General features: G+C 42.0%; 1 protein-coding gene across 5 annotated transcripts in view; it reads left to right on the forward strand.

Annotated features, from left to right (window-relative positions):
• The window catches only part of SDK1 (sidekick cell adhesion molecule 1), a 1,136,389-nt gene that overhangs the window by 781,817 nt on the left and 327,849 nt on the right, over nt 1-26,723 (forward strand). For all 5 annotated transcript variants that reach the window (XM_049902716.1, XM_049902719.1, XM_049902717.1 and 2 more), the window contains 3 exons: nt 1,789-1,956; nt 4,430-4,532; nt 8,962-9,138. In XM_049902716.1, the coding sequence (XP_049758673.1) occupies nt 1,789-1,956; nt 4,430-4,532; nt 8,962-9,138 (448 nt within the window). The remainder of the gene's footprint in view (nt 1-1,788; nt 1,957-4,429; nt 4,533-8,961; nt 9,139-26,723) is intronic.

The raw sequence follows: 26,723 nt of genomic DNA on the forward strand, positions 1-26,723 counted from the left end.
TGTGTTTTATTATTCTCACTATTATTCATCCATTCAGTCAGGATTAAGTATGGAGTTCTTGATCACCTGCCAGGTGCTAGATGCCAGTATACAAGGGTGAATAAGACAGGCAAGACTCCTGTCTTCGTGGAGATTACAGTCTAGAAAGGGAAACAGACCCTAAAAATAATAATTGTGCAAATATCGCTTTCCTCTGTCTATGCCCCTTAAGGAGTGACTTAGACCTTTGGAGCTCTGTAAATACTAGTTACTTGATTTGGGGTAATTCTCCCAGGACTCAGTTTTCCCATTTGTGAAATAAAGGCATTCTTCTCTGGTTAATATTCAGAATATGAGGCAGCGGTGGCAGTTCAACGGTAGGCTTCTCACCTTTGATCCAGATGACCTGGATTCAAGTGCCGGCCAGGCCACCTCATGTGCAGCCACCGCGCCTCTGTCAGTGGAGGCTTGCATGTTGCTATGATGCTCAACACGTCTCAGTGGCACTTTGAGACTAAGATGGACTAGGAAGAAAGGCCTGGTGACCTACTTCCGAAAATCAGCCAGTGAAGATCCTGTGGAGCACAACAGCCCGATCCACAACCAATCGTGGGCATGACTGAGGACTGGGCAGCTTTTCGTTCCATTGTGCGTGGGGTCACCACGAGTGGGGGGCTGACTAACAGCAGCAACAATATTTCAAATCAAGACTCATGTCTTTTTTTTGTTTTAAAGAAAGAAAGATGCTTCTACCACAGAATAGTTTTGCTCCTTCCCAGTTTGACATACGTGAATCTCTGATTTCCAACTTTATTTTGGGTTCCTTTGAAGAGTGGCATCACGTCCTAACCTTCTTCGTAGTTCTCGCCGCACCTTACACAGAGCTGGCCAGGCACAAGTGTTCTTAAGAACAGTGCACATTAATTTAGATCAGTTCTTAATGCTTGCTGAGCCTCAACGTTTATATCTCGTCTGTGCTACCAGAAAACCACATGGTGGCTTTTTACTCTCAGAGATACCATTTTTGCACTCAGAACGCAGCTCCTAAACAATAAAGACCTGAGAAACTATAGTTCAGTAAGAAGAGGAGTGGGTTTTCCTTTTTTTATGTATAGTAAAACCTGCTAAAGCCAGAACCTGTGCAAGGTGAATACTTGTCAGAGAAGGAAAACTCAAATATTTTCCACTACCAGAGAGTGATAGAAAAGTGGTAAAGCTACACCTTGTCAAAGGCAGAAGACTTTTGAGACCTGGAAAAGCAAGGCTGTTCCACTGAGTTCTGGCTTTCACAGTTTTCACTGTATTTTCTTTTGTTTTCTTCTGACTTTGACATGGAAACCCTGGTAGCCTAGTGGTTAAGTGCTACGGCTGCTAACCAAAAGGTTGGTAGTTCGAATACGCCAGGCGCTCCTTGGAAACTCTATGGGGCAGTTCTACCCTGTCCTATAGGGTTACTATGAGTCGGAATCGACTCGACAGCAACGGGTTTTTGGTTATATATAAAAAGTTTTCAAATGCTTAAAAATATAAAAAAAATAAAAAGCAATGATAATGTCACCACCCGAAGGTAACTGTGTATGTGTATCATAATTTGTTTAACCACATCTCCCAGTATGGGACAATTATGATGTTCTTGATTTTTGTTATTATAAATAATGCTAAAAGAAACTGCTTCCATTATTATTGTGTATAAAATTTTAGCTTTATTCTGGTTCTTTCCTTCAATTATGTTCTCGGGAGTGGCTCCAACCATTACCTTCTTTCAAGTATTATGGCTCTAACATTCTTGTTTTCTTTACTGTTCTTTAGGGAACCAGATTTTGGCCAGTGGCTCAGTTCAGATTCCTAGATTCATGCTTCTTGAGTCCGGGGGCCTGCAGATAAGCCCCGTCTTCATCCAGGATGCTGGCAACTACACCTGCTATGCCACCAACACGGAGGGCTCCCTGGACGCGTCCGCCATGCTCACCGTGTGGAGTAAGGACCACTTTCCGAAACGTCCATCCCTCATGGGCCAGTCATTGTGTCGTCCACCGGAATATCTGCAGGCCCTTGCATGTTCTCATTCAATCAGAAAAGCATGTGATTATTGTTACAACTAATTCATAGAAATATGTTGAGAAATTAATTTTTCAGCTTCCAGAGAATACTTGGAAAATGTATTGAAAGATTTAACAGGGACATTTCAGGGGGGATAAAAGATCAGCTTTTTAAAAGATGTCTCTTGAGTAAGAATATTATCCCAAACTAACTCAAATAAATAAACTGTTGTGTTGGCTAATTTCTAAGTGTTACATAAGAAAATTACATCAAGAATGCAAATTCTGGGGAAGGTATTTTTTTCCTACTCTATCACTATTATCAGTCAAAACATTTCTAGTATATTAAATATGAATATTTCATCTATATTAGAAGTGAACTAAAGGAAAGATCCTTGCTCTTTCTTCAGCTTTTGTCTATTCTTATTTTATCTGTAATATAGGTTTCTGGAATGCAGAATAAGTTATTTTCTAGAACACAGGGATTGGAGTACCAAGTATCACATCCTGTCCCCCCTTTATTAACTTCTATTGCCAATGGACTTTTTTTCTCTCTGCTTCATTCAAATCTATGTTCCTAAAAAGTCATTATTCAAAAATGCAAAAGACAATGCTGTCTAACAGATTTTCCTAAAGCTATCCATGTAAGAGAATATTTTTAACTTGCTTGAGTAAGTAATTTGTTAAAATGCCATCCTTAAGGAAAAACCAAATCATTGTGCTTTACTTCATACTTGTTTAGCTTTTTCTAAGATATGGTTGGGGTTCACTTAGAAAAATGATCCTTTCTAATTTATTAGGCATTCTAAAAATATCATGAGCTTAAAAGAAATGAATACAAATACCCACAGTACCATCAAATACTAAAAAAAGACTTTTTATTCCATTTGCTGGTTGACTCCATTGTCCACTTCTAATTCATCACATATCTCTAAAAATTAACTGTACGTGATAAAAGCTTGTGAAAAAGAAGCCAGTGATGTCTGAATCTCTATAGATCACTAACCAGAAAATCCTGTGGGCCTGCTATAGTTCATAATCATGCCAACACTGAGATAATTGGTGTAACTCTTTCGTGTTTTATAGAGCATTTTCACATGCATTACCTGGTTTAATCTGTACATTGTTGGTGATGTTAATATCCGCCTTTTATGGAAAAGAAAACCAAGGCTCAGAGGGTCTTTCCGAATGCAGTGCTGATGAGTGGTCAAGCTGGGCATTGAACTTCATCTTGTGTCCCGGTATACCTGGGTTCTGTTCGTGGTACCAGAGCAGCCTCAGCTTAGAGGTGTGTGCATGTGGGTCCACATCATGAGGCTGTATCTAGGGAAAGCCCCAGGAAGCCCTGCCCAGTTGGCATCCACTGTGGAGCATGGGGGCTGCAGGTCTGGACCAAGTCCCATGCCTGCCCTTGGTAACAGCTCCACCATGAACCAGCTCTGCTGTGCCAGGCAAATCACAGTGTTTCTGAGTATCCATTTTCACTTCTGAAAACTGGGAGTAGTAATAGTAGAGCCCTTCCAAGGTTGTTGTGAGGATTAAATAAAATAATACATGTGAGAGCACTTTGTCAAGCTGTGATGTGCCATGCAAGCATTGGAAATAACTAGAATGATGATGATCTGGGGAAAGAACTTAGAGTGTTACTTAATAGTATATTGTTGCTAACTGCCAGACAGTCAGCCCCCAACTCATGCAACCCCATGTGCACAGAGTAGAACTACTCCATAGGGTTTTCTTGCTAGCAGTCTTTATGGAAACAGATCGCCAGGCCTTTCTTTCATGGAGCCAGCGGGTAGGTTCTAACCACCAGTCTTTGGATTAGCAGCCAATCACAAACCACTTGTGCCACCATGGCCCGTGACCTAAGAGTATAAAAAAAAAAAAAAAGTATAGACCCTCCCAAATATTTTATCAGCCCCTGGGTAGCACAAGTGGTTTGCGCTCGACTACTAACCATAAGGTTGGCAGCTTGAACCCTCCCACTGGCACCATGGAAGAAAGGCCTGGTGATCTGCTTCTGTAAAGATCGCAGCTGAGAAAACTCTATGGAGCTCAGTTCTACTCTAACACATGGGGTTACCGTGAGTTGGAATTAACTTGAGGACAATGGGTTGGGTTTTTTGGTTTTAAATATTGCATGTGATCTTCAACCCTTGTTTCCTTCTGGAAGTGTTTGAAGGCCCAAGAGTTCTCTAGGAGGGGCAGGGAGGCCTGGCCCACTCTGCTGCAATACAGAAAGGCTGGCTCTTAATTCCCTGAATATTTGTGAACACTTCCATTCACACTCTTTTTCCCAAGATAAGAGAAAAGATAGCGGTTTTGATGTCATATGACTAATTTATTACCCCCTCAGGGAAAAAGCTGTCATGATTGTAATTTTATCTGAGTTGTGACTTCTGTTTTTTCAGATCGCACGTTCATCGTTCACCCTCCAGAGGATGGGGTGGTGATTAAGGGGACCACTGCCACGCTGCACTGCGGAGCAACACATGACCCAAGGATTTCCATCCGGTCAGCCCAAATTGTGACACTCAGTGGCTTATTAATATTCTGTGGGCTTATAATGGGAAGTTGAGATGAGAAGGGGAAATTTTAGGAACTTTGATTTCAGCTTCAGATCCTCGATTACGGCATCTCACAGTTGTGGGCTCTACCATTAATCACACAAATCCCATTTTCCACTCCGGCCTTACGTATTATTTACAGTGAGCTATGTTCTACTTCATGACTCCGGTACAGCTTTCCACGATTCTCCTGCCTAGGTTAATACACTATCTGTAAGGCGTACTTGTCAAAGGCTGATTCTTAATGAGAGAAAAATCCAGAGGGATCAAATCGGATTTCAGCGGTGTTTACACTGGGACTGTGGAACACTTAGGAGGAGTTTTCTGTACTCCCAGGACTGTTTCCATTGTGAAAGGAGGAGTGAGGGGGGTAGGCCTGTCTACAGAAGACAGGCAACCATGATTATCTAATGCATTTATAGCAGAACATTTGGAGAAGGGAACTGGATAGCTTGGAGGTTTTCTAAAGGGATTATAACCTTCTGTCTTTGTTTGGAGAGTCCTTGGGTGGCGTAAGCACATGGTTAACACACTTGGCTGCTGACTGAAAGGTTGAAGGTTCAAGTCCACCCAGAGGTACCTCGGAAAAAAAGCCTGGTGATCTACTTCTGAAAAATTAGCCTTGAAAACCCAATGGAGCACAGTTCTACCCTGACACACATGGGGTTGCCATGAGTAGGGGTCAACCTGATAGCAACTGGTTTTGTTTTATACATGTTACCCCAGACACATCGATTGTGGATTGAAGTAAAATGAAATCCTCGACAACCAATCTTTTCTCCATTTAGCATGATGTGGCCTATTGGTCCAATTGTGAGGATTTTAGTTTTCTTTATGTTGAGGTGTAATCCATGCCGAAGGTTGTAGTGTTTGATCTTCATCAGTAAGTGCTTCAAGTCTTCTTTGCTTTCAGCAAGCAAGGTTGTGTCATCTGCATATTGCAGACTGTTAATGAGTCTTCCTCCAATCCTGATGCTGCCTTCTTCTTCTTATAGTCCAGATTCTCAAATTATTTGCCTGTCATACAGATTATGGAAGCAATAGTCAAGAAATCAAACGATATATTGCATTGGGCAAAACTGCTGCAAAAGACCTCTTTAAAGTGTTAAAGAGCAATGATGTCCATCCTGAGACCAGAAGAACTAGATGGTGCCGGGCTACAACCGATGACTGCCCTGACAGGGGACACAACAGAGAACCCCTGAGGGAGCAGGAGAGCAGTGAGATGCAGACCCCAAATTCTCATAAGCCCAGACTAAATGGTCTGACTGAGACTGGAAGGGCCCCGGTGGTCATGGCCCCCAAGACCTTCTGTTGGCCCAGGACAGGAACCATTCCCCAAGCCAGCTCTTCAGACATGGATTGGACTGGACAGTGGGTTGGAGAGGGATGCTGGTGAAGAGTGAGCTTCTTGGGTCAGGTGGACACTTGAGACTACGTTGGCGTCTCCTGCCCGGAGGGGAGATGAGAGGGTGGAGGGGGTTAGAAGCTGGCGAAATGGACATGAAAAGAGAGAGTGGAGGGAGAGAGCAGGCTGTCTCATTAGGGGGAGAGTAATTGGGAGTATGTAGCAAGGCATATATAAGTTTTTGTGTGAGAGACTGACTTAATTTATAAACTTTCACTTAAAGCACAATAAAAATTATTAAAAAAAAAAAAAAAACAGCAAAGATGTCACTTCGAGGACTAAGGTGTGCCTGACCGAAGCCACAGTATTTTCAGTCTCCTCATATGCATGCAAAAGCTGGGCAATGAGTAAGGAAGACCAGAGAAGAATTGATGCATTTGAATTATGGTGTTGGTGAGGAATACTGAACATACCATGGAATGCCAGAAGAATGAACAAAACTATCTTGGAAGAATTATAGTCAAAATACTCCTTAGAAGTGAGGCCAGACTTCATCTCACGTACTTTGGACATGTTATCAGAATGGACCAGTCCCTGGAGAAGAACATCATGCTTGGTAAAGTAGAGGGTGAATGAAAAAGAGGAAGACCCTCAACGAGATGGACTGACATAGTGGCTGCAATGATGGGCTCAAACACACCAACGATTGTAAGTAGGGTGCAGAACTAGGTAGCATTTTATTCTGTTGTACGTAGGGTCGCTATGAGTTGGAGTTGACTTGACAGCACCTAACAACAATCCCAAACACAGGAGTCTCTGGGTGGTGCAAATGATTAAGTGCTCAAGAACTAACAGAAAATTTGGAGGTTCAAGTCCACCCAGAAGTGCCTTGGAAGAAAGGCCTGGTGATCTCCTTCTGAAAACTCAGCCATTGAAAGCCCTATGGAGCACAGTTTTACTCTGACACGCATAGGGTCACCATGAGTCAGAGTCAGCGGTAAATGGTACTGGTCTTTGTTTAGACTCAGACTGGGCAGTGACGAAAAGTATGATGCTCCAGTGAAGGCAGGGCAGTAAGCGTAGGGGATTATCAGAGGTGAGCTTTTCTCCAAAGAGAAGCCGGTTGTGTAATGGTCTTTAATTCTCAGAATCAACCTGGAAAATCTAGAAGAAAGATCGGATCATCGAAGTATTTTCACTCTGGCCTTAGCCCAAAAGGCCTGCAGTTAGCAAAATGGGACTAACCAAGATTCCTCGCTGCTTTTTGGAACATTTCCCTCTGAGCATAGGGTGATGGCTGTGGAGGCAGACATTATTAACTGGAATTGCAGACCAAGCTGCTCTCTCACTTTTCTTGGGCAGGTGTCCAGGAAATCATGAATTTCTCTGTCCCTGCGTGACTCAGAACCTAAGTTTGGTTTAGTTATAAGAATGTTGAATGCAAAACCAAACAAAACACTAGCAAGTTACAGAGTACAGTACTTAGAAAATCCTTGGAGGCTGCGTTGGAGACAGCCATCATGCCTTGAAATGAATTCATTCATTTCTGAATGCTTTGGAGTATGAGTTCAGAGGAGAATCAAGGACAAATAAGCCTTGTTCGTCTGCTTTGCTGAGAGCTCAGAAAGAAACCCCTTGGGTCTTGATGGATTTCTTGTTGCTTCTTATGTGTCATTAACCAGACCAAATCGGAGCTTCCTTCTTCTTCCATGTGCCGTCAAGTCGACTCCACCTTATGGCGACCCCATGTGACAGAGTAGAACTTCCCCATAAAATTTCATAGGCTGTAATCTTTATGGAAGTAGATCTCCAGGTCTTTCTCCCTCAGAGCTACTGGGTGGGTTTGAACATCAATCTTTGCTTAGCAGCCAAGCACTTAACGGTTGTGCCACCAGGGCTCTTTGGAGCCTCCTGGCAACCTCCTTACTGAGAAGGAAATGGATTGTTGGCTTTTGGGCACCTTGTTCCAGGAGCACCACGTCCCGCAACAATTACAGTCACAGCTGAATGCTGCACCCCAAAGTGAGCCACTTACTCACTTCCTTCTTATGAGTCAGTCCTGTTCTGTTTCAGGGTAATTTTACATAAGTAGTTTGTAAATGTCTGTGCCTTATGCATATTAAGGCTTTAAAAGACTGGGTACATTTTGAAAATTCAATCAAATTATTTTGAAAAGGAAAAACAGCCGTTTCATCCCATCTAGCAATGAGTACTGGCCCCTGCCCACTGCCATCTATATACTGGACAGCCTCTTAATTAATTCTCTATGTGCAGAGGGAAATGTGCTAAAATTGCCACAGATAAAGATTAAAAGAGAAAGAAATGCGATTTTAAGATCAATCTGCCCTAGTGGTTGGATTTTAAGAAAACATGTTGATGAGGTGTAATGTAAAAAAAAAATTTTTTTTTTTTTTAGGAGTTGAGTAATTCCACTCTGGGAATGTTTAAAAAATGTATTGCCTCCTATCTAGGCAACAGCCTGTCCTCAAAGAGCATTCCTGAGGCCGGAATGTCAGATACAGTCTTTGTAGGTGATACATGTGATAGCGATCCTACAGACTTGCCATCTCAGAACAAAAGACCAGACAGATATTTCCAATTATCTTCCTTGGCCTATTTTTTAACTTTAGCATCTATTTTTGTATTTTGACCAAAGAATTTCTTTGCCTTTTTTTTAAACTGAGATAATACCGTATTTTTATGCCCTGCAAGGTATTTTTGTAAGTGCTGCTGTGCCAATTTTTTTTTTTTTTTTTACATATTTCTGTAAAAAAGAAAAGAATAATTAGCATAGCGCACTTATGAAAATACCTCTTGAGGCAGGGAGGGTGTGGCTGGCAAACAACCATAGGTGTGCGTTATTTGTGTAAAAATACGGTAATTCACATAATGGAAAATTCTCCCTTTAAAGTGCACAGCATAGTGGTTTTTAGTGTATTCACCAGGTTGCCAGTTGCTTGTGTTTTAGCAGACTCAGGATCGTGTTCCTGTGGGTTTTCTAACTCAGACCTCTTTGCTTGGTCCACAGCTACGTCTGGAAGAAGGACAATGTGATGATTAACCCTTCTAGCAGTTCTCGAATTGTGGTGGAAAAAGACGGGTCACTCCTCATCAGTCAGACGTGGTCCGGCGACATCGGGGACTACACCTGTGAAATCATTTCTCAGGGAGGGAATGACTCTCGGACAGCCCGACTGGAAGTGATGTGAGTATCGCATTCTTTAGTATTAATGATCTCCTAATTACCTCACGCGAGCCAAATTTTGCAGAAGATCATTCAAAAATGGCTGCAGCAGTATATTGACAGGGAACTGCCATAAATTCAGGCCAGATTCAGAAGAGGACATGGAACCAGGGATATCATTACTGATGTCAGATGGATCCTGGCTGAAAGCAGAGAATACCAGAAGGATGTTTACCTGTGTTTTATTGACTATGCAAAGGCTTTCGATTGTGTGGATCATAACAAGTCATGGATAACATCGCGAAGAATGGAATTCAGAACACTTAATTGTGCTTATGAGGAACCTTTACATAGATCAAGAGGCAGTTGTTCGGATAGAACAAGGGGATACTGAGTGGTTTAAAGTCAGGAAAGGTGTCCGTCAGGGTTGTATCCTTTCACCATACCTATTCAGTCTGTATGCTGAGGAAATAATCTGAGAAGCTGGACTATATGAAGAAGAACAGGACATCAGGGTTTGAGGAAGACTCATTAACATCTGGCATTATGCAGATGACACAACCTTGCTTGCTGAAACTGAAGAGAACTTGAAGCACTTACTGATGAAGATCAAAGACCATAGCCTTCAATATGGAGTACACCTCAACATAAAGAAAACAAAAATCCTCACAACTGGACCAATAAGCCACATCATGCTAAACAGAAAAGATTGAAGTGTCAAGGATTTCATTTTACTTGGATCCACAGTCAACACCTGTGGAAGCAGCAGTCACCAAATCAAAAGAGGCACTGCATTGGGCAAATCTGCTACAAAGGACTTCTTTAAAGTGTTGAAAAGCAAAGTTGTCACCTTGAAGACTAAGGTGCGCCTGATCCAATCCATGGTATTTTCAATCACATCATATACACTTAAAATGAATAAGGAAGACTGAAGAATTGACGCCTTTAAATTGTGGTATTGCTGAAAAATATTGAATATACCATGGACTGCCAAAAGAACAAACAGGTCTGTCTTGGAAGAAGTATAACCAGAATGCTCCTTAGAAGCAAGGATGGCATGACTGCATCTTACATACTTTGGACATGTTGCCAGGAGGGATCAGTCCCTGGAGAAGGACATCATGCTTGGTAAAGCACAGAGTCAGTGGAAAAGAGGAAGACCCTCCACGAGATGGATTGACACAGTGGCTGCAACAGTGGGCTCAAGCATAACAATGATTGTGAGCATGGCACAGGACCAGGAGGTGTTTTGTTCTGTGGTACATGGGGTTGTTATGAGTCAGAGCCGACTCAATGGCACCTAACAACAACAACAATTACCTGCTCAATGGAGAAAATATTGAAGTTGTCCAGGCTTTCATTTTACTTGGATCCACAATCAACACCCATAGAAGCAGCAGATGAGAAATCAAATGACCCGTTGCATTAGGCAAATCTGCTGCAACGGACCTCTTTAGAATGTTAAAAAGCAAATATGTCACTTTGAGGACTAAGGTGCACCTGACCCAAGCCATAACTCTCACTGAACATTTATGATGCTCATATTGTGTCCAAGTCAGCAGTGAGAGACCACCACATCGTGCTACATAGAACCAGGTGCCGTTGGGTCACTCTAATTCATGGCACCCCCATGTGTGTCAGAGTAGAAGTGTGTTCCATAGGGTTTCTATAGCTGATTTTTCAGTAGCAGGTCACCAAGCCTTTCTTTCTAGGTGCCTCTGGATGGAGTCAAACTGCCAATCTTTCAGTGAGTAGCTGAGTTCTCAACCGTTTGCTCCACCCAAACCAAAAAACCAAACTTGTTGCCATGGCATTGATTCCATCTCATAGCAACCCTACAAGACAGAGTAGAACTGCCCTATAAGGTTTCCAGTGCTGTAATCTTTACAGAAGCAGACTGCCACATCTTTCTCCTCTGGAGCGGCTGGTAGGTTTGAACTGCTGACCTTTCAGTTAGCAGCTGAGTGCTTAACCACTACACCATGTACATTTGAAGGATTTCTTTTTTTTTTTTTTTTGTAAGCTCAGCATTAAAATATTCCATCCTTAGTCCAGATGGTTTGGTGATTGGCTTTTAGGCTTTCATCCTCATTGACCCCCTTCCCATGTCCCCACATTGGCAGCATGCTGTGATGGGCTCAATTTACCAACCACATTCAGGTAACAAGAAGTCCATTTTTGCATTTAGTGACCATCAGAGCTCCCATCGGTGTGAAATGTCAGGGTCAGCACACTGAGGTGAGACAGTTCAGGGAAAACCAGGTAGCCTGTGCTTTTAAGTGAGTCCCAGCCACCTCTCCATGGGTAAATGGACACTTACAGTTAAGTCTTTTGAAATCCTGAAACTAGCAAGTGGGTGGCCATTACTTCTAATCTAGACCTGCCTGGGAGTCCATGTGCCCAGGTGGGGACCAGCAATCTCCTTATCTGTGCATGCCTTCTCCCCTCAGCTCTCTTTCTGCTTGTGGAGCTCGAAGCTGAAATACCTGCTGACAAATTTTATTTCTCCGACATGTATTTATTTGCTTTTTAAAAAGTGGTGCCCTCTCAGATAGTCCCTTTGTGCATAAGTGCAAAAATAAAACAGGAAAGTAAAGAATCAAAAAGAGCCATTGCCAGAGCTCCAGCTTCACACACCAAACCATACCTGCCATGTTCCACACGCTGTGCCATTAGAAAATGCAATTTTGAGAGCTTTCTCTTAAACTGCACTGTGCTAACCTTGATGTAGGAAGGATTCTATATACAAAAATCACTCCCTAAAAAAAAGATGTGGACACTTTGAGTGAGGCCATGCTTCATTTTTCTTTGAACACATAGATGCTAAGAACAACAATAAAAAAATGCTAAGTGCTCAGCATATGGCATGATGTGTTTGTTGCACCCAGGCATATGTGAATGAATGAACAAACAGTGTTCCTCCAGTCCCCACTTGTGGAATTTAAGCGGCTAATGATGTATAGTCCTTTAGCTACTCCAGACAGCCTTTTGTTGTACCTTCAGTACCAGAGAAAAGTCCCATTCCACCTGCTAGTCTGTCTGTCTGGAATGTGTCCTTGATCTCTTTGAAGGTTAACCGCTGTTTGGAGCGAAGGTGCCCTAGTCAGTCACAGTGCCTCCATAGCCTAGTGGAGAATCTGGGGTCCAGGTGGTCCAATTATAGTATTTTTATTATTATTGTTGGGAACATAGCCAGTAGAACAAACACCAATTCAACAATTTCTACATGTGTAATTCATTGACATTGTTTATGTTCTTCAAGTTGTGCAGCCATTCTCACCCTCCTTTTCTGAATTGTTCCTCCCCCATTGACATAAACTCACTGCCCCCTGAGTTTCCTATTTGATCTTTTAAGTTGCTGTTGTCAGTATGATTCCACATAGATAGTTCTTTAAAAGGACACGATGCTCAAGGCAAACATTCTTTACCAGTTAAGCTAAACTATTGTTTTGTTTAAAGAAGACTTCAGGGGATATTTTTGGTTTAATATTTGAAGATTGTGTCAGGGCAATACTTTTAGGGATTCATCCAGCCTCAGTGGCTCCAGAAAGTCTGGAGTCCATGTGAATTTGAAGTTCTGTTCAGCATTTTCCCCCTTTTGATCAGGATTCTTCTATAGAATCTTTGATAAAAATGTTCAGTAATGGTAGCTGGGCACCACCCAGTTCTTCTGGTCTCATGGGAAAGGAGGCTGTTGTTCTTGGAGACAATTAGCTACACATTCTGTTTCCTCCTCCTATTCCTGACTCCTTTGTTCCCCTTCCTCTAGGGCAACCACAGCATTGCCACACAGATCACGCTCTAGCCTTATAAATGTGCATGAAAGTGCTTGGGTCCCCCCACTCCCTGTCTCTAGTCCTTGAGGCCCACTGCTCCTGGGCTCTTTCTGCCCTGCCAATGGTCCCTCAGCCACCCATCTGGTGAACATTAGCCATCTGCTGCCTCTGTGGTTTGGCCAGTGTCTTCTGGACCCTGCTTATCCTTTAGGATTCAGTCACAAGGTCACGACCTTCCTTTCTGACACATAAGCATCTCCCACTGAGATTCCCAGCACCTGCTATAATCCTCCATCATAGCACTGGTCATACTGGGCTGTAGGAGCCTGTTTTCACGATCCTTTCCCCTGTTGAAGTATAAGCACCTTGATGGCACATTTTTGCATTATGAGCAGCAGACATAGTGCTTCATACACAATAAAACCAGTTTTTGTTGAGCCATTTCCAACTCATGGTGACCCCGTATGTGTCAGAGTAGAACTGTGCTCTATAGGGTTTTCAATGCCTGGTTTTTCAGAAGTAGGTCTCCAAGTCTTTCTTCCAAGAAGCCTCTGGGTGAACTCGAACTTCCAACCATTTGGTTAGCAGCCAAGCTCATTAACCATTTGCACCACCCAGGGACTCCATGCTATTGTCGTTAAGCGCTGTCGAGTTATGCCCAACACATCACAACCCCATGCACAATGGAACGAAATGCTACCTGTTCCTGTGCCGTACCCATGATTGGTTGTGGACTGGAGTGTTATAATCTACAGGGACTCCATAACCCAACCCAAACCATTGCAGTCAAGTCGATTCTGACTCATAGGTACCCAATAAATATATATTGGTTGGTTGGTCAGTTTGACGTTTGGTCAGTTGGTAGGTTGATTGATTGGTTGGTTGAATGCATGGATGAATAAATACACTTATAAATGTCATGGGTCATTGAAGGCCCTCTTCTGATTCTCTTCACCCCCCTCTTCTTATCTTCAATGCTCAAACGCCCTTGGTTCCCCCAACCTCCACAAATATATAAACAAGCTCAGATGACACTGGCAAGAACCTGAGCATTCACTACCCCAAACCTTTGTTCCGCTCTGGTCCTGCTGCTTCCCTACCTCCTCCCATAGCTCAGGTGGAGATTTTTTTTTTATACCATCGAGGGACACGACCAGTGAGTTCACATAATCCACTGTGCTATTTGCATTTTTAAAACTACCTTTGAGAACTCTTATGTCATCCATCATTGGTATCAAATAAATGTTAGCATTTCATAAAGACTCTGTCAGCAGAAGCCAAATTGCATATTTCCAATAAATTTTTTTAATTCTGTACAGATTTTATGTTCTGCTGATTTACATATCTTCCCTACTATTTGCTTGTCTGATTTCTTCTAAGTAAAATATATTTTTTCAGCAAATGCTGCTGTATCTATAAAATAATTGGCTTTCTGTAACAGTAAAACACCTCATCTCTAAATATAAAAATATTTGCAGATTGGTGGTTCAAACCAATTTAGGTACAACTGGTTACAGAATTGATTTGGAAGATAGTTGTTCCTTGTGAATTGTTTAGTGTAATAAACTCTCCACTCTTTCAAATCTGAATGAATTTGGAAAACTGTAGGTTATATCATGGTGTATCTTTAGATCCAAATAAGTCTTAACTCTATGACATCAGTAATGACAATAGCAATGATGATAATAATAACTCACGATTGCAGGGCATTTTATACTTCTCAAAGAATTTTCAGATCAAGCTCAGTAACATTTCCATGATTTACTTTGATGACATAAAAAAAAAAAAGCAAGCAAGAAAAAAACCTCACACTGCAGAAGTGACTGAGAGGTACCTATACCTAAAAGGTATCCTTCAAAAGTGCTGGAAATTCTGTCCCTCCCCTTGCCTCTCTAAAAAAAAAAAAAAAAAAAAAAATTCTAGTTCAGTGAAAAACAACTTAGTTAAATATAGAAATTAGGAGCATTAAAACCAAAACCAAACCTGTTGCCGCCGAGTCAATTCCAACTTATAGGGACCCTATAGGACAGAGTAGAACTGCCCCATAGAGTTTCCAAGGAGTGCCTGACAGATTCGAACTGCTGATCTTTTGGTTAGCAGCCGAGCTCTTGATCACTACACCACCAGGGTTAGAAGTAGACTTTTCAAAAATAGCCCATCAGTTGTCGTGCTCTCATGAGTATTTGCTTCGTGGTTAATAGGTCAGTAGCCTTCTCTGGTTAAGCCTGGCCCCATCCATGTCCCCGCCCACACATCACAGCGATGCGATGCGATGCGATGCGATGCGATGCGATGCGATGCGATGCGATGCGATGCGATGCGATGCGATGCGATGCGATGCGATGCGATGCGATGCGATGCGATGCGATGCGATGCGAAGCGATGCGATGCGATGCGATGCGATGCCTGCACTGCAGTCCCATCTCCACCTCTGACCGACTGTGTGAGTCTGGCCAGCCTTCCTCATTTCCATGCCTCAGTTTTCCTCCTGTAAACTGGGCACAATATCATTTACCTCAAAGTATTGTTGTGAAGGTTGAATGAACCAGTGTTTATAAAATCCTGGCACGGAACCTCGCTTAGAGCAGATCCTCAAAAAATCACATCAGTGCAAGTTGCTGTGATGAGTCTATGCCAACTTATAGTGACGCTGTGTATGTCAGAGTAGAACTGTGCTCCGTAGGGTTTTCAATGGCTGATTTTTTGGAAGTAGGTCACCAGGCCTTTCTTTGGAGGCACCTCTGGGTAGACTCAAACCTCCAATCTTTTGGTTAGCAGCCAAGTGCATTAGCCATTTGCACCATCCAAAGACTCCTAATAAATTACATATGTATATAAACCATTGCCCTTGAGTCAACTCCAACTCTTAGAGACCCTGTAGGACAGAGGAGAACTGCCCCATAAGGCTTCCAAGGCTGTGATCTTTACAGAAGCAGACTGCCACATCTTTCTCCTATGGAGCATGGCTGGTGGGTTCGAACTGCTGACCTTTTGGTTAGCAGTTGATCGTTTAACCACTGTGCCACCAGGGCGCCTTTTCAATAAATCATGGCTTTTATTATTTTCCTGCCATCATATATATATATATAAACCAAAACCAAACCCAGTGCCGTCAAGTCGATTCTGACTCATAGCAACCCTATAGGACAGAGTAGAACTGCACCATAGGGCTTCCAAGGAGTGCCTGGTGGATTCGAACTACTGACCTTTTGGTTAGCAGCTGTAGCTCTTATCCAACACCACCAGGGTTTCTATATATATATATATATATAAATTAGATATATATATTATATATATGTATGTATATATGTACACACACGTATATATATGTGTATATATATAAAAATATGTATATAATTACCATTCCTCCCTTCCTCAAGAGCACCTCCCAACTCCCCCGGACCAGGTAGTTTCTGTCCCTTTAATTCTGTTTTACTTTTGCCCATGTTTTTATGCCCGTCTGACATTACATGTCTGTTGCTGCTGAATTCTCACTGCCTAGAACAGTGCCAGGTACACAGTAGATAATTAATGAATGTCTGAGAAAATCTCTCTCCAGAGTCTCTGGGTAGCTCAAACAGTTAAGTGCTTGGCTGCTAACCAAAAGGTTGGTGGTTCAGATTCACCCAGAGGTACCTAGTAAGAATGGCCTTGCAATCTACCTCTAAAAAATCATCCATTGAAAATCCTGTGGGGTTCAGACAAGAACCTTAAGAGGCAGAGAGCCTAAGTTAATGGTGGTGAAATAATATGGGCAGAGGTTAGGAGAATGGTGACACAAGGTGAAATGAAGTATGCAACTACTGTCAATGGACTGTACATGTAAAAGTTTTTGAATGGGTGTATGTTTGTTGTGTATATTTTACCAAAAAAGAAAACCCAAAAAATCCTATGGAGCACAGTTCTACTGTGACACACCATGAGTTGGAATTGACTCGGCGACAACTGGTTTGGCTCTTGTTGGTTAAGTCTCTCTCTAGAAGCCCTGGTGGTGCAATGGTTAAGGACTTGGTTGCTAACCAAAAGGCCAGAGAGGCCAGAGGTTTGAACCCACTAGCCACTCCTAGGGAGAAAGACGTGGCAGCCTGTGTCCATAAGGATGACAGCCTTGGAAACTGTATGGGGCAGCTCTGCTCTGGCCTGTAGGAATCACCATGCCTTGAAATAGACTTGACGACAATTTTTTTTTTTTTTTTGGAACTCTCTTTCTGCTTACCAGGATAAAAAGGGTTTGCATATTTTGCATCATGAGATGGGGAGGGGTAACTGGTGAGGGGTCCATCTTATTTCTCTTTCTAACGGGGGAAAGGGGGGAGGTTTCTGCAATTCCGGATGGTCCCAGGATGCTGCCTGTAAAGGCACTACACACAGGTGGCCAGTGTTTCCGGTGTGTCTTTCCCAGGAGTTTGCGAGTGCCTGAAGGGCAGGCCTGGGCTCTGGGATGACTTGGTAACCCCAAAGCATCTTTTTGTATTGAACACACCAGAGGTACCGGCTCCTGGGGCTTTATAGATTGATTAATTGCTAAATCACTTAGAGGCCCAATTAGCATTGCATCTTCCCTCCTGAAACCAGAAACCCATTTGTTCTTGGATTCTGGAGTGGAGAGGAAACCTAATTTACAGAGCCAACTGAAAGACGTGGACCCTAAGGCACTGAGGAGATTTGTTTCAATAAAACGACCTCTGACAAAGCCATAATGAGGAGTGAGCAATTTAATACTGTTTCGAAAGAGTTAGCAAGTCCTCATCATCTTCATCTTCAGAGAGAAGTCACAGAAGATGGGTTTGACCAAGCCATTATTTGTGCGTTAAAGGGGCAGTGCTTTTTATATAGAAAAAATACTTATCTGATCCTCCTCTGCCAAAGCAATTCCCCCTGACAGCCACGATTTTACCAATTATTTTCTCTTAAGTCTTTTTTGAAACTTTTTCTCAAACACGCTTCGCTTCATCTCCTTCCCATGCAGTCTGGTTTTATTGTTGTTGTTAATTCCTGACATTATTGATGGTATAATTTGCTTGGTGGCAATGTCCCTCCTTTTTCCTTTAAATCACAGAGTGATGCCACACTGGGCTGTGTTGCCATTGTTCTCCAGTCTTTTCCATTTGTCACTCCATCTGCATATCACCCTCGGGGAGTAACTCTGCAGACCATTTATCTCCTTTCAAAATTGGCAGAGGGATGCCAAGATGCAATCTTCCGCTATTAGATAAGATTTCCTGAAAGAGGTTCAGAATACATTAGAGCCTCATTTATCCGTCCTTGATGCTCACTCAAGTATTTCTCTCGCACCTTTAATTTTCAGATAACCAAAGCTTATCTTTTAAAGAAACTGTTGCCAGGTAGGATATGTATTACAAAGTTCTTTGCATTGCTAAACAGGTGATATGGGGCCTAAAAGATGCTTTACAGGGGATTTTCACGGAGCCCTGGTGGCACAGTGCTTAGGAGCTTGGCTGCTAACCAAAAGATAGGCAGTTCAAATGTACCAGTTGCTCTTTGGAAACCCAAGGGCAGCTCTACTCGGTCCTATAAGGTTGCTATGAGTCAAAATTGACTCCATGGCAATGGGTTTAGTTGCCTTTTTTGGTCAAGTAAGGCAGAGGCTCAAGCTAGGAAATTTCCTTCCAACCCTGAGTCTATGCTGTGTGTAGAAATCACATTTTGTCTTGGGCTGTTGTGCCTGGCATGACCATAGACCAGGGAAGTGGACCTTCTGGGCAGCAGTACAAAGCTCATTGTTTATAGATGCAGCTTAGACAGGGATGTCTTTGGCAATGCAGAACCTGTAGGGCTCGGTGCCTACCCGAAGTGTCTCAAGGCCGCTTTGCTTTTGAAGTGCTTAAGTCTTTTTTTTTTTTTTAAGTCTTTTTTCATTCCCCAATCTCATTTTGCTGTTACGTGTGCTAACTCTGGAGGAGGGCAACCAGGAACCGCACTCCTTAGCATTGAGTCATGAGTAGCAGTCAGCGAACCCTGAGGGAGGGCACAGGTACTGGGCATCCTATCTTACAGGGTCTTTATGAGCTAAATAAGAGTTTGGATGGTGCAAGCAGTTTGCAGTTGGCTGCCAGTCTAAAGGCTGGCAGTTCAGATCCATCCCACCACACCACAGAAGAAAGGGCTGGCGATCTGCTTCTGTAAAGATTACAGCCAAGAAAACCTTATGGAGCACAGTTCTAGTCAGTAACACATGGGATTGATATGAGTCAGAATCCACTCGGTGACAACAGGTTATGAGCTAATATGGGTGATATTGATCAGCTAGAAACCTCTGCTAAATGAGTGTGAACTGGACCACAAAACACTCTATAGAACACTCCAATTCCAAAAAAGAAGTTGTCTACTGACCTGTAAGAGTAATCATTTCTAAGTGTACCTCCCTCCTCCCTCTCCCTCCCCGCATCTTGTCAGTTTGTCATACTGTGGTGGCTTTCATGTTGCTCTGATGCTGAAAACTATGCCACTGGTATTTCAAAGACCAGCAGGGTCACCCATAGTGGACAGGTTTCAGTGAAGCTTCCAGACTCAGACTGACTAGGAAGAAAGGCCTGGAGATCTATTTCCAAAAATCAGCCAATGAAAACCCTGTAGATCACAACAATCCAATCTCGTTGGCATGGGGTCACCATGAGTTGGAGCTGACGTAACGGCAGCTAATACCAAAAACCCCATAGCAGGCATTGGAGGTGCTGAGACCGAGGAGAACAGCATCCACACCGCAGCAGAGGAGGCCAGTCTATAAACAAATGCAGCACAGTATGATGGGTTGCAAGGCTCCCAATTACATGCTGAACTGGGAAATTTACACATTGCAGAGGGTGCCAAGAGATAGAAGTGATTGACTCTGCTCAAGAATGAAGGGTGAGCTGAAGGTCCAGAGCTCTTCAGAGAGGAGAGACTCTGCCTTAGAGGCTGATTGGACCTTGAGGTTGATCTGTGGCCCAGCAGACCACAGGCACAGCCTCCTGGACACACAGAGCTCACGGGATAGCTCAGCTCAGGTGCCGCAGGTCCTCATTAGGGCTGCGGTGTTTGGTGCTTTCAGAACAGTGTCCGATGTGGGAGGTCGAAGTGGGGGGCCTTGGCCACCTGGCCATGGGAGGGACAGGCCGGGGAGCAGCATCTGCATTTAAGAAGGGTCACTCTGAAATTGTTACCCGTGAGTATACTGCCCTTTTAAAAAAATCATCTCTATTTGCAAAAACCAAACCAAAGCTACAAGAAATACTAAAGGATATTGTTTGGTCAGAGAACCAATAATATCAGATATCAGCACAACACAAGGTCACAAAACAGAACGTCCTGATATCAACTCAAATAGGGAAATCACAAAAACAAACAAATTAAGATTAATTAAAAAAAAAATACACATAACAGGGAATCATGGAAGTAAACAGGTAAAAGATCACAATAATCAAAAAGAGGGACTAAATTCAGGAGGCATTGAACTGCCATATGGAGAGTGATACAAGGCGATATAGAACAATACAAGTTAGGTTTTTACTTAGAAAAATAGGGGTAAATAATAAGGTAACCACAAAAAGGTATAACAACTCTATAACTCAAGATAAAAGCCAAGAAAAACGTAACGACTCAACTAACATAAAGTCAAACACTATGAAAATGAGGATCTCACAATTTACTAAGAAAAACGCCTCAGCACAAAAAAGTGTGTGGAAAAATGAAATGGCCAACAACACACATGAAAAGGCATCAAAATGACAGCACTAAAAACTTATTTATCTATAATTACCCTGAATGTAAATGGACTAAATGCACCAATAAAGAGACAGAGAGTCACAGACTGGATAAAGAAACACGATCCATCTATATGCTGCCTACAAGAGACACACCTTAGACTTAGAGACACAAACAAACTAAAACTCAAAGGAGGGAAAAAATTATATCAAGCAAACATAAGCAAAAAAGAAGAGGAGTAGCAATATTAATTTCTGACAAAATAGACTTTAGACTTAAATCCACCACAAAGGATAAAGAAGGACACTATATAATGATAAAAGGGACAATTGATCAGGAAGACATAACCATATTAAATATTTATGCACCCAATGACAGGGCTGCAAGATACATAAATCAAATTTTAACAGAATTGAAAAGTGAGATAGATACCTCCCCAATCATAGTAGGAGACTTCAACACACCACTTTCGGAGAAGGACAGGACATCTAGGAAGAAGCTCAATAGAGACACGGAATATCTAATTACAGCAATCAACCAACTTGACCTCATTGACGTATACAGAACTCTCCACCCAACTGCTGCAAAATATACTTCTTTTTCTAGCGCACATGGAACATTCTCTAGAATAGACCACATATTAGGTCATAAAACAAACCTTTGCAGAGTCCAAAACATCGAAATATTACAAAGCATCTTCTCAGACCACAAGGCAATAAAACTAGAGATCAATAACAGAAAAACGAGGGAAAAGAAATCAAATACTTGGAAAATGAACAATACCCTCCTGAAAAAAGACTGGGTTATAGAAGACATCAAGGAGGGAATAAGGAAATTCATAGAATGCAACGAGAATGAAAATACTTCCTATCAAAACCTCTGGGACACAGCAAAAGCAGTGCTCAGAGGCCAATTTATATCGATAAATGCACACATACAAAAAGAAGAAAGAGCCAAAATCAGAGAACTGTCCCTACAACTTGAACAAATAGAAAGTGAGCAACAAAAGAACCCATCAGGCACCAGAAGAAAACAAATAATAAAAATTAGAGCTGAACTAAATGAATTAGAGAACAGAAAAACAATTGAAAGAATTAACAAAGCCAAAAGCTGGTTCTTTGAAAAAATTAACAAAATTGATAAACCATTGGCTAGACTGACTAAAGAAATACAGGAAAGGAAAAAAATAACCCGAATAAGAAACAAGAAGGACCACATCACAACAGAACCAAATGAAATTAAAAGAATCATTTCAGATTATTATGAAAAATTGTACTCTAACAAATTTGAAAACCTAGAAGAAATGGATGAATTCCTGGAAAAACACTACCTACCTAAACTAACACATTCAGAAGTAGAACAACTAAATAGACCCATAACAAAAAAAGAGATTGAAATGGTAATCAAAAAACTCCCAACAAAAAAAAGCCCTGGCCCGGACGGCTTCACTGCAGAGTTCTACCAAACTTTCAGAGAAGAGTTAACACCACTACTTCTGAAGGTATTCCAAAGCATAGAAAATGACGGAATACTACCCAACTCATTCTATGAAGCCACCATCTCCCTGATACCAAAACCAGGTAAAGACATTACAAAAAAAGAAAATTATAGACCTATATCCCTCATGAACATTGATGCAAAAATCCTCAACAAAATTCTAGCCAATAGAATCCAACAACACATCAAAAAAATAATTCACCCTGATCAAGTGGGATTTATACCAGGTATGCAAGGCTGGTTTAATATCAGAAAAACCATGAATGTAATCCATCACATAAATAAAACAAAAGACAAAAACCACATGATCTTATCAATTGATGCAGAAAAGGCATTTGACAAAGTCCAACACCCATTTATGATAAAAACTCTTACCAAAATAGGAATTGAAGGAAAATTCCTCAACATAATAAAGGGCATCTATGCAAAGCCAACAGCCAATATCACTCTAAGTGGAGAGAACCTGAAAGCATTTCCCTTGAGAACAGGAACCAGACCAGGATGCCCTTTATCACCGCTCTTATTCAACATCGTGCTAGAAGTCCTAGCCAGGGCAATTAGGCTAGACAAAGAAATAAAAGGTATCCGGATTGGCAAGGAAGAAGTAAAGTTATCACTATTTGCAGATGACATGATTATATACACAGAAAACCCTAAGGAATCCTCCAGAAAACTACTGAAACTAATAGAAGAGTTTGGCAGAGTCTCAGGTTATAAAATAAACATACAAAAATCACTTGGATTCCTCTACATCAACAAAAAGAACACCGAAGAGGAAATAACCAAATCAATACCATTCACAGTAGCCCCCAAGAAGATAAGATACTTAGGAATAAATCTTACCAAGGATGTAAAAGACCTATACAAAGAAAACTACAAAGCTCTACTACAAGAAATTCAAAAGGACATACTTAAGTAGAAAAACATACCTTGCTCATGGATAGGAAGACTTAACATAGTAAAAATGTCTATTCTACCAAAAGCCATCTATACATTTAACGCACTTCCGATCCAAATTCCAATGTCATATTTTAAGGGGATAGAGAAACAAATCACCAATTTCATATGGAAGGGAAAGAAGCCCCAGATAAGCAAAGCACTACTGAAAAAGAAGAAGAAAGTGGAAGGCCTCACTCTACCTGATTTCAGAACCTATTACACAGCCACAGTAGTCAAAACAGCCTGGTACTGGTACAACAACAGGCACATAGACCAATGGAACAGAATTGAGAATCCAGATATAAATCCATCCACGTATGAGCAGCTGATATTTGACAAAGGACCAGGGTCAATTAATTGGGGAAAAGATAGCCTTTTTAACAAATGGTGCTGGCATAACTGGATTTCCATTTGCAAAAAAATGAAACAGGACCCATACCTCACACCATGCACAAAAACTAACTCCAAGTGGATCAAAGACCTAAACATAAAGACTAAAACGATAAAGATCATGGAAGAAAAAATTGGGACAACCCTAGGAGCCCTAATACAGAATACAAAATATTACCAAAAATGATGAAGAGAAACCAGATAACTGGGAGCTCCTAAAAATCAAACACCTATGCTCATCTAAAGACTTCTCCAAAAGAGTAAAAAGACCACCTACAGATTGGGAAAGAATTTTCAGCTATGACATCTCAGACCAGCGCCTGATCTCTAAAATCTACATGGTTCTGTCAAAACTCAACCACAAAAAGACAAACAACCCAATCAAGAAGTGGGCAAAGGATATGAACACACATTTCACTAAAGAAGATATTCAGGCAGCGAACAGATACATGAGAAAATGCTCTCGATCATTAGCCATTAGAGAAATGCAAATTAAAACTACGATGAGATTCCATCTCACACCAACAAGGCTGGCATTAATCCAAAAAACACAAAATAATAAATGTTGGAGAGGCTGCGGAGAGATTGGAACTCTCATACACTGCTGGTGGGAATGTAAAATGGTACAACCACTTTGGAAATCTATCTGGCGTTATCTTAAACAGTTAGAAATAGAACTACCATACAACCCAGAAATCCCACTCCTCGGAATATACCCTAGAGATACAAGAGCCTTCACACAAACAGATATATGCACACCCATGTTTATTGCAGCTCTGTTTACAATAGCAAAAGGTTGGAAGCAACCAAGGTGTCCATCAACGGATGAATGGGTAAATAAATTGTGGTATATTCACACAATGGAATACTACGCATCAATAAAGAACAGTGACATTTCATAACATGGAGGAACCTGGAAGGCATTATGCTGAGCAAAATTAGTCAGAGGCAAAAGGACAAATATTGTATAAGACCACTATTATAAGATCTTGAGAAATAGTAAACCTGAGAAGAACACATACTTTTGTGGTTACGAGGGGGGGAGGGAGGAAGGGAGGGAGAGGGTTTTTTATTGATTAATCAGTAGATAAGAACTGCTTTAGGTGAAGGGAAAGTCAACACTCAATACATGGAAGGTCAGCTCAATTGGACTGGACCAAAAGCAGAGAAGTTTCCGGGATAAAATGAATGCTTCAAAGGTCAGCGGAGCAAGGACGGGGGTCTGGGGAACATGGTTTGCGGGGACTTCTAAGTCAATTGGCAAAATAATTCTATTATGAAATCATTCTGCATCCCACTTTGAAATGTGGCGTCTGGGGTCTTAAATGCTAACAAGCAACCATCTAAGATGCATCAATTGGTCTCAACCCACCTGGAGCAAAAGAAAGTGAAGAACACCAAGGCCACTCGACAACTAAGAGCCCAAGAGACAGAAAGGGCCACATGAACCAGAGACCTACATCATCCTGAGACCAGAAGAACTAGTTGGTGCCCGGCCACAATCGATGACTGCCCTGACAGGGAGCACAGCAGAGGACCCCTGAGGGAGCAGGAGATCAGTGGGATACAGACTCCAAATTCTCATAAAAAGACCAAACTTAATGGCCTGACTGAGACTAGAGGAATCCCGGCGGCCATGGTCCCCAGACCTTCTGTTGGCACAGGACAGGAACCATCCCCGAAGACAACTCATCAGACATGAAAGGGACTGGTCAGCGGGTGGGAGAGAGACGCTGATGAAGAGTGAGCTAATTATATCAGGTGGACACTTGAGATTGTGTTGGCAACTCTTGTCTGGAGGGGGGATGGGAGGATAGAGAGAGAGGGAAGCTGGCAAAATTGTCAAGAAAGGAGAGACTGAAAGGGCTGACTCGAGAGGGGGAGAGCAAGTGGGAGTAGGGAGTGAGATGTATGTAAACTTATATGTGACAGACTGATTGGATTTGTAAACGTTCACTTGAAGCTTAATAAAAGTTATTAAGAAAAAAAAAATCATCTCTGTAAGTCCAAATGGGCAATAGTTATTCTAAAGCATAGATGAGGAGGTTGGGGGGCAGAGAGTTTAAGTCAATGCGAGTACAACAACTAGAATGGAAATAACAAGAATGTTGATGTAACGTGAAGGATGTAACTACTGTCACTGATTATTATGTCTAGAAACTGTTGAATGAGAACGGGTTTAGCTGTATATTTCCACCAAAAATGAAGTGAAATACTGGGGACAGTAGGGTGGGTTTTTGCAGGTGGGAGAGGCAGGAACCAGAACGGTCAGGACGGTTCCAAGTCATGACATGGGGAGAGCTGGTGATGCTGAGCAAGGGCTGGCTGGGGGATGGAGCAGAGGCTTGCTATAATAGGTGAGATTAGTGACTAATTAGATTGTCATGGGGAGGGGGGGGCAATACCTGAGTGTGAAGAGTCCTGTGCACCACTGAGTGAGAAAAAGGGTGAACAAATCAGAGCTCTGTTTTTGATGGGAAGAATGATACCTGACTCATTGCCAACTCCCAACGATGTTGTTGAACTTGTTTCCTGCCCGGTTGTGGGATGCCATGAGCTCTCCAAGGCGTATAGATTTTTCAGGGTCTAGTACATAAATGGTTAAGTGCTTGGCTGCTAACTGAAAGGCTGGTGGTTCGAGTCCACCCAGTAGTGCCTCAGAAGAAAGGCCTGGAATTCTGCTTCTGAAACATCAGCCACTGAAAACCCTATGGAGCAGAGTTCTACTCTGACACATGTGGGTCGCCATGGGTTGTCTTCTGGTTTTTGGAGTATGTGTGCTTTGCTTCCCAGTTCATGTTTATTGTGTCAGAAAATCTTATATTTTAGGGAATATCTTATTTCGATATCTTTATCCTGGTTTATTCAGGAGCCCTGGTGGCAAAATGGTTAAGCACTCAACTGCTAACCAGAAGGTGGGCAGTGTGAACCCGTCCAGCAGTTCCGCAGGAGAAAAGACCTGGCAATCTGCTCCTATAAAGATTACAGCTAAGAAACCCTATGTGGCAGTTCTACTGTGTCCCATGGGGCCAATATGAGTCAGAATTGACTCGATGTCACACAACAACAAAAACATCTAGGTTGATTCCTAGTCTGTTTTCAAGTGGGACTATTTTCAACAACTTTGGTTTGGTTTCAGACCAGATTTTGGAAAAAGAAAAAAAGGAGAAATGTGACTCTCGTGAGAAATAGGATGGATATTTTTACTCTGGCAATTTCCTCCCTGTTGGGCTTTATCAGAAACGTAACAGAGATTGGGTTGTTGGAGAACTAAGATAAAAATAGCAGCTCCTTTTCTGA

This window comes from Elephas maximus, chromosome 12 (genome assembly GCF_024166365.1).
Source record: "Elephas maximus indicus isolate mEleMax1 chromosome 12, mEleMax1 primary haplotype, whole genome shotgun sequence".
NCBI lineage: Eukaryota > Metazoa > Chordata > Mammalia > Proboscidea > Elephantidae > Elephas > Elephas maximus.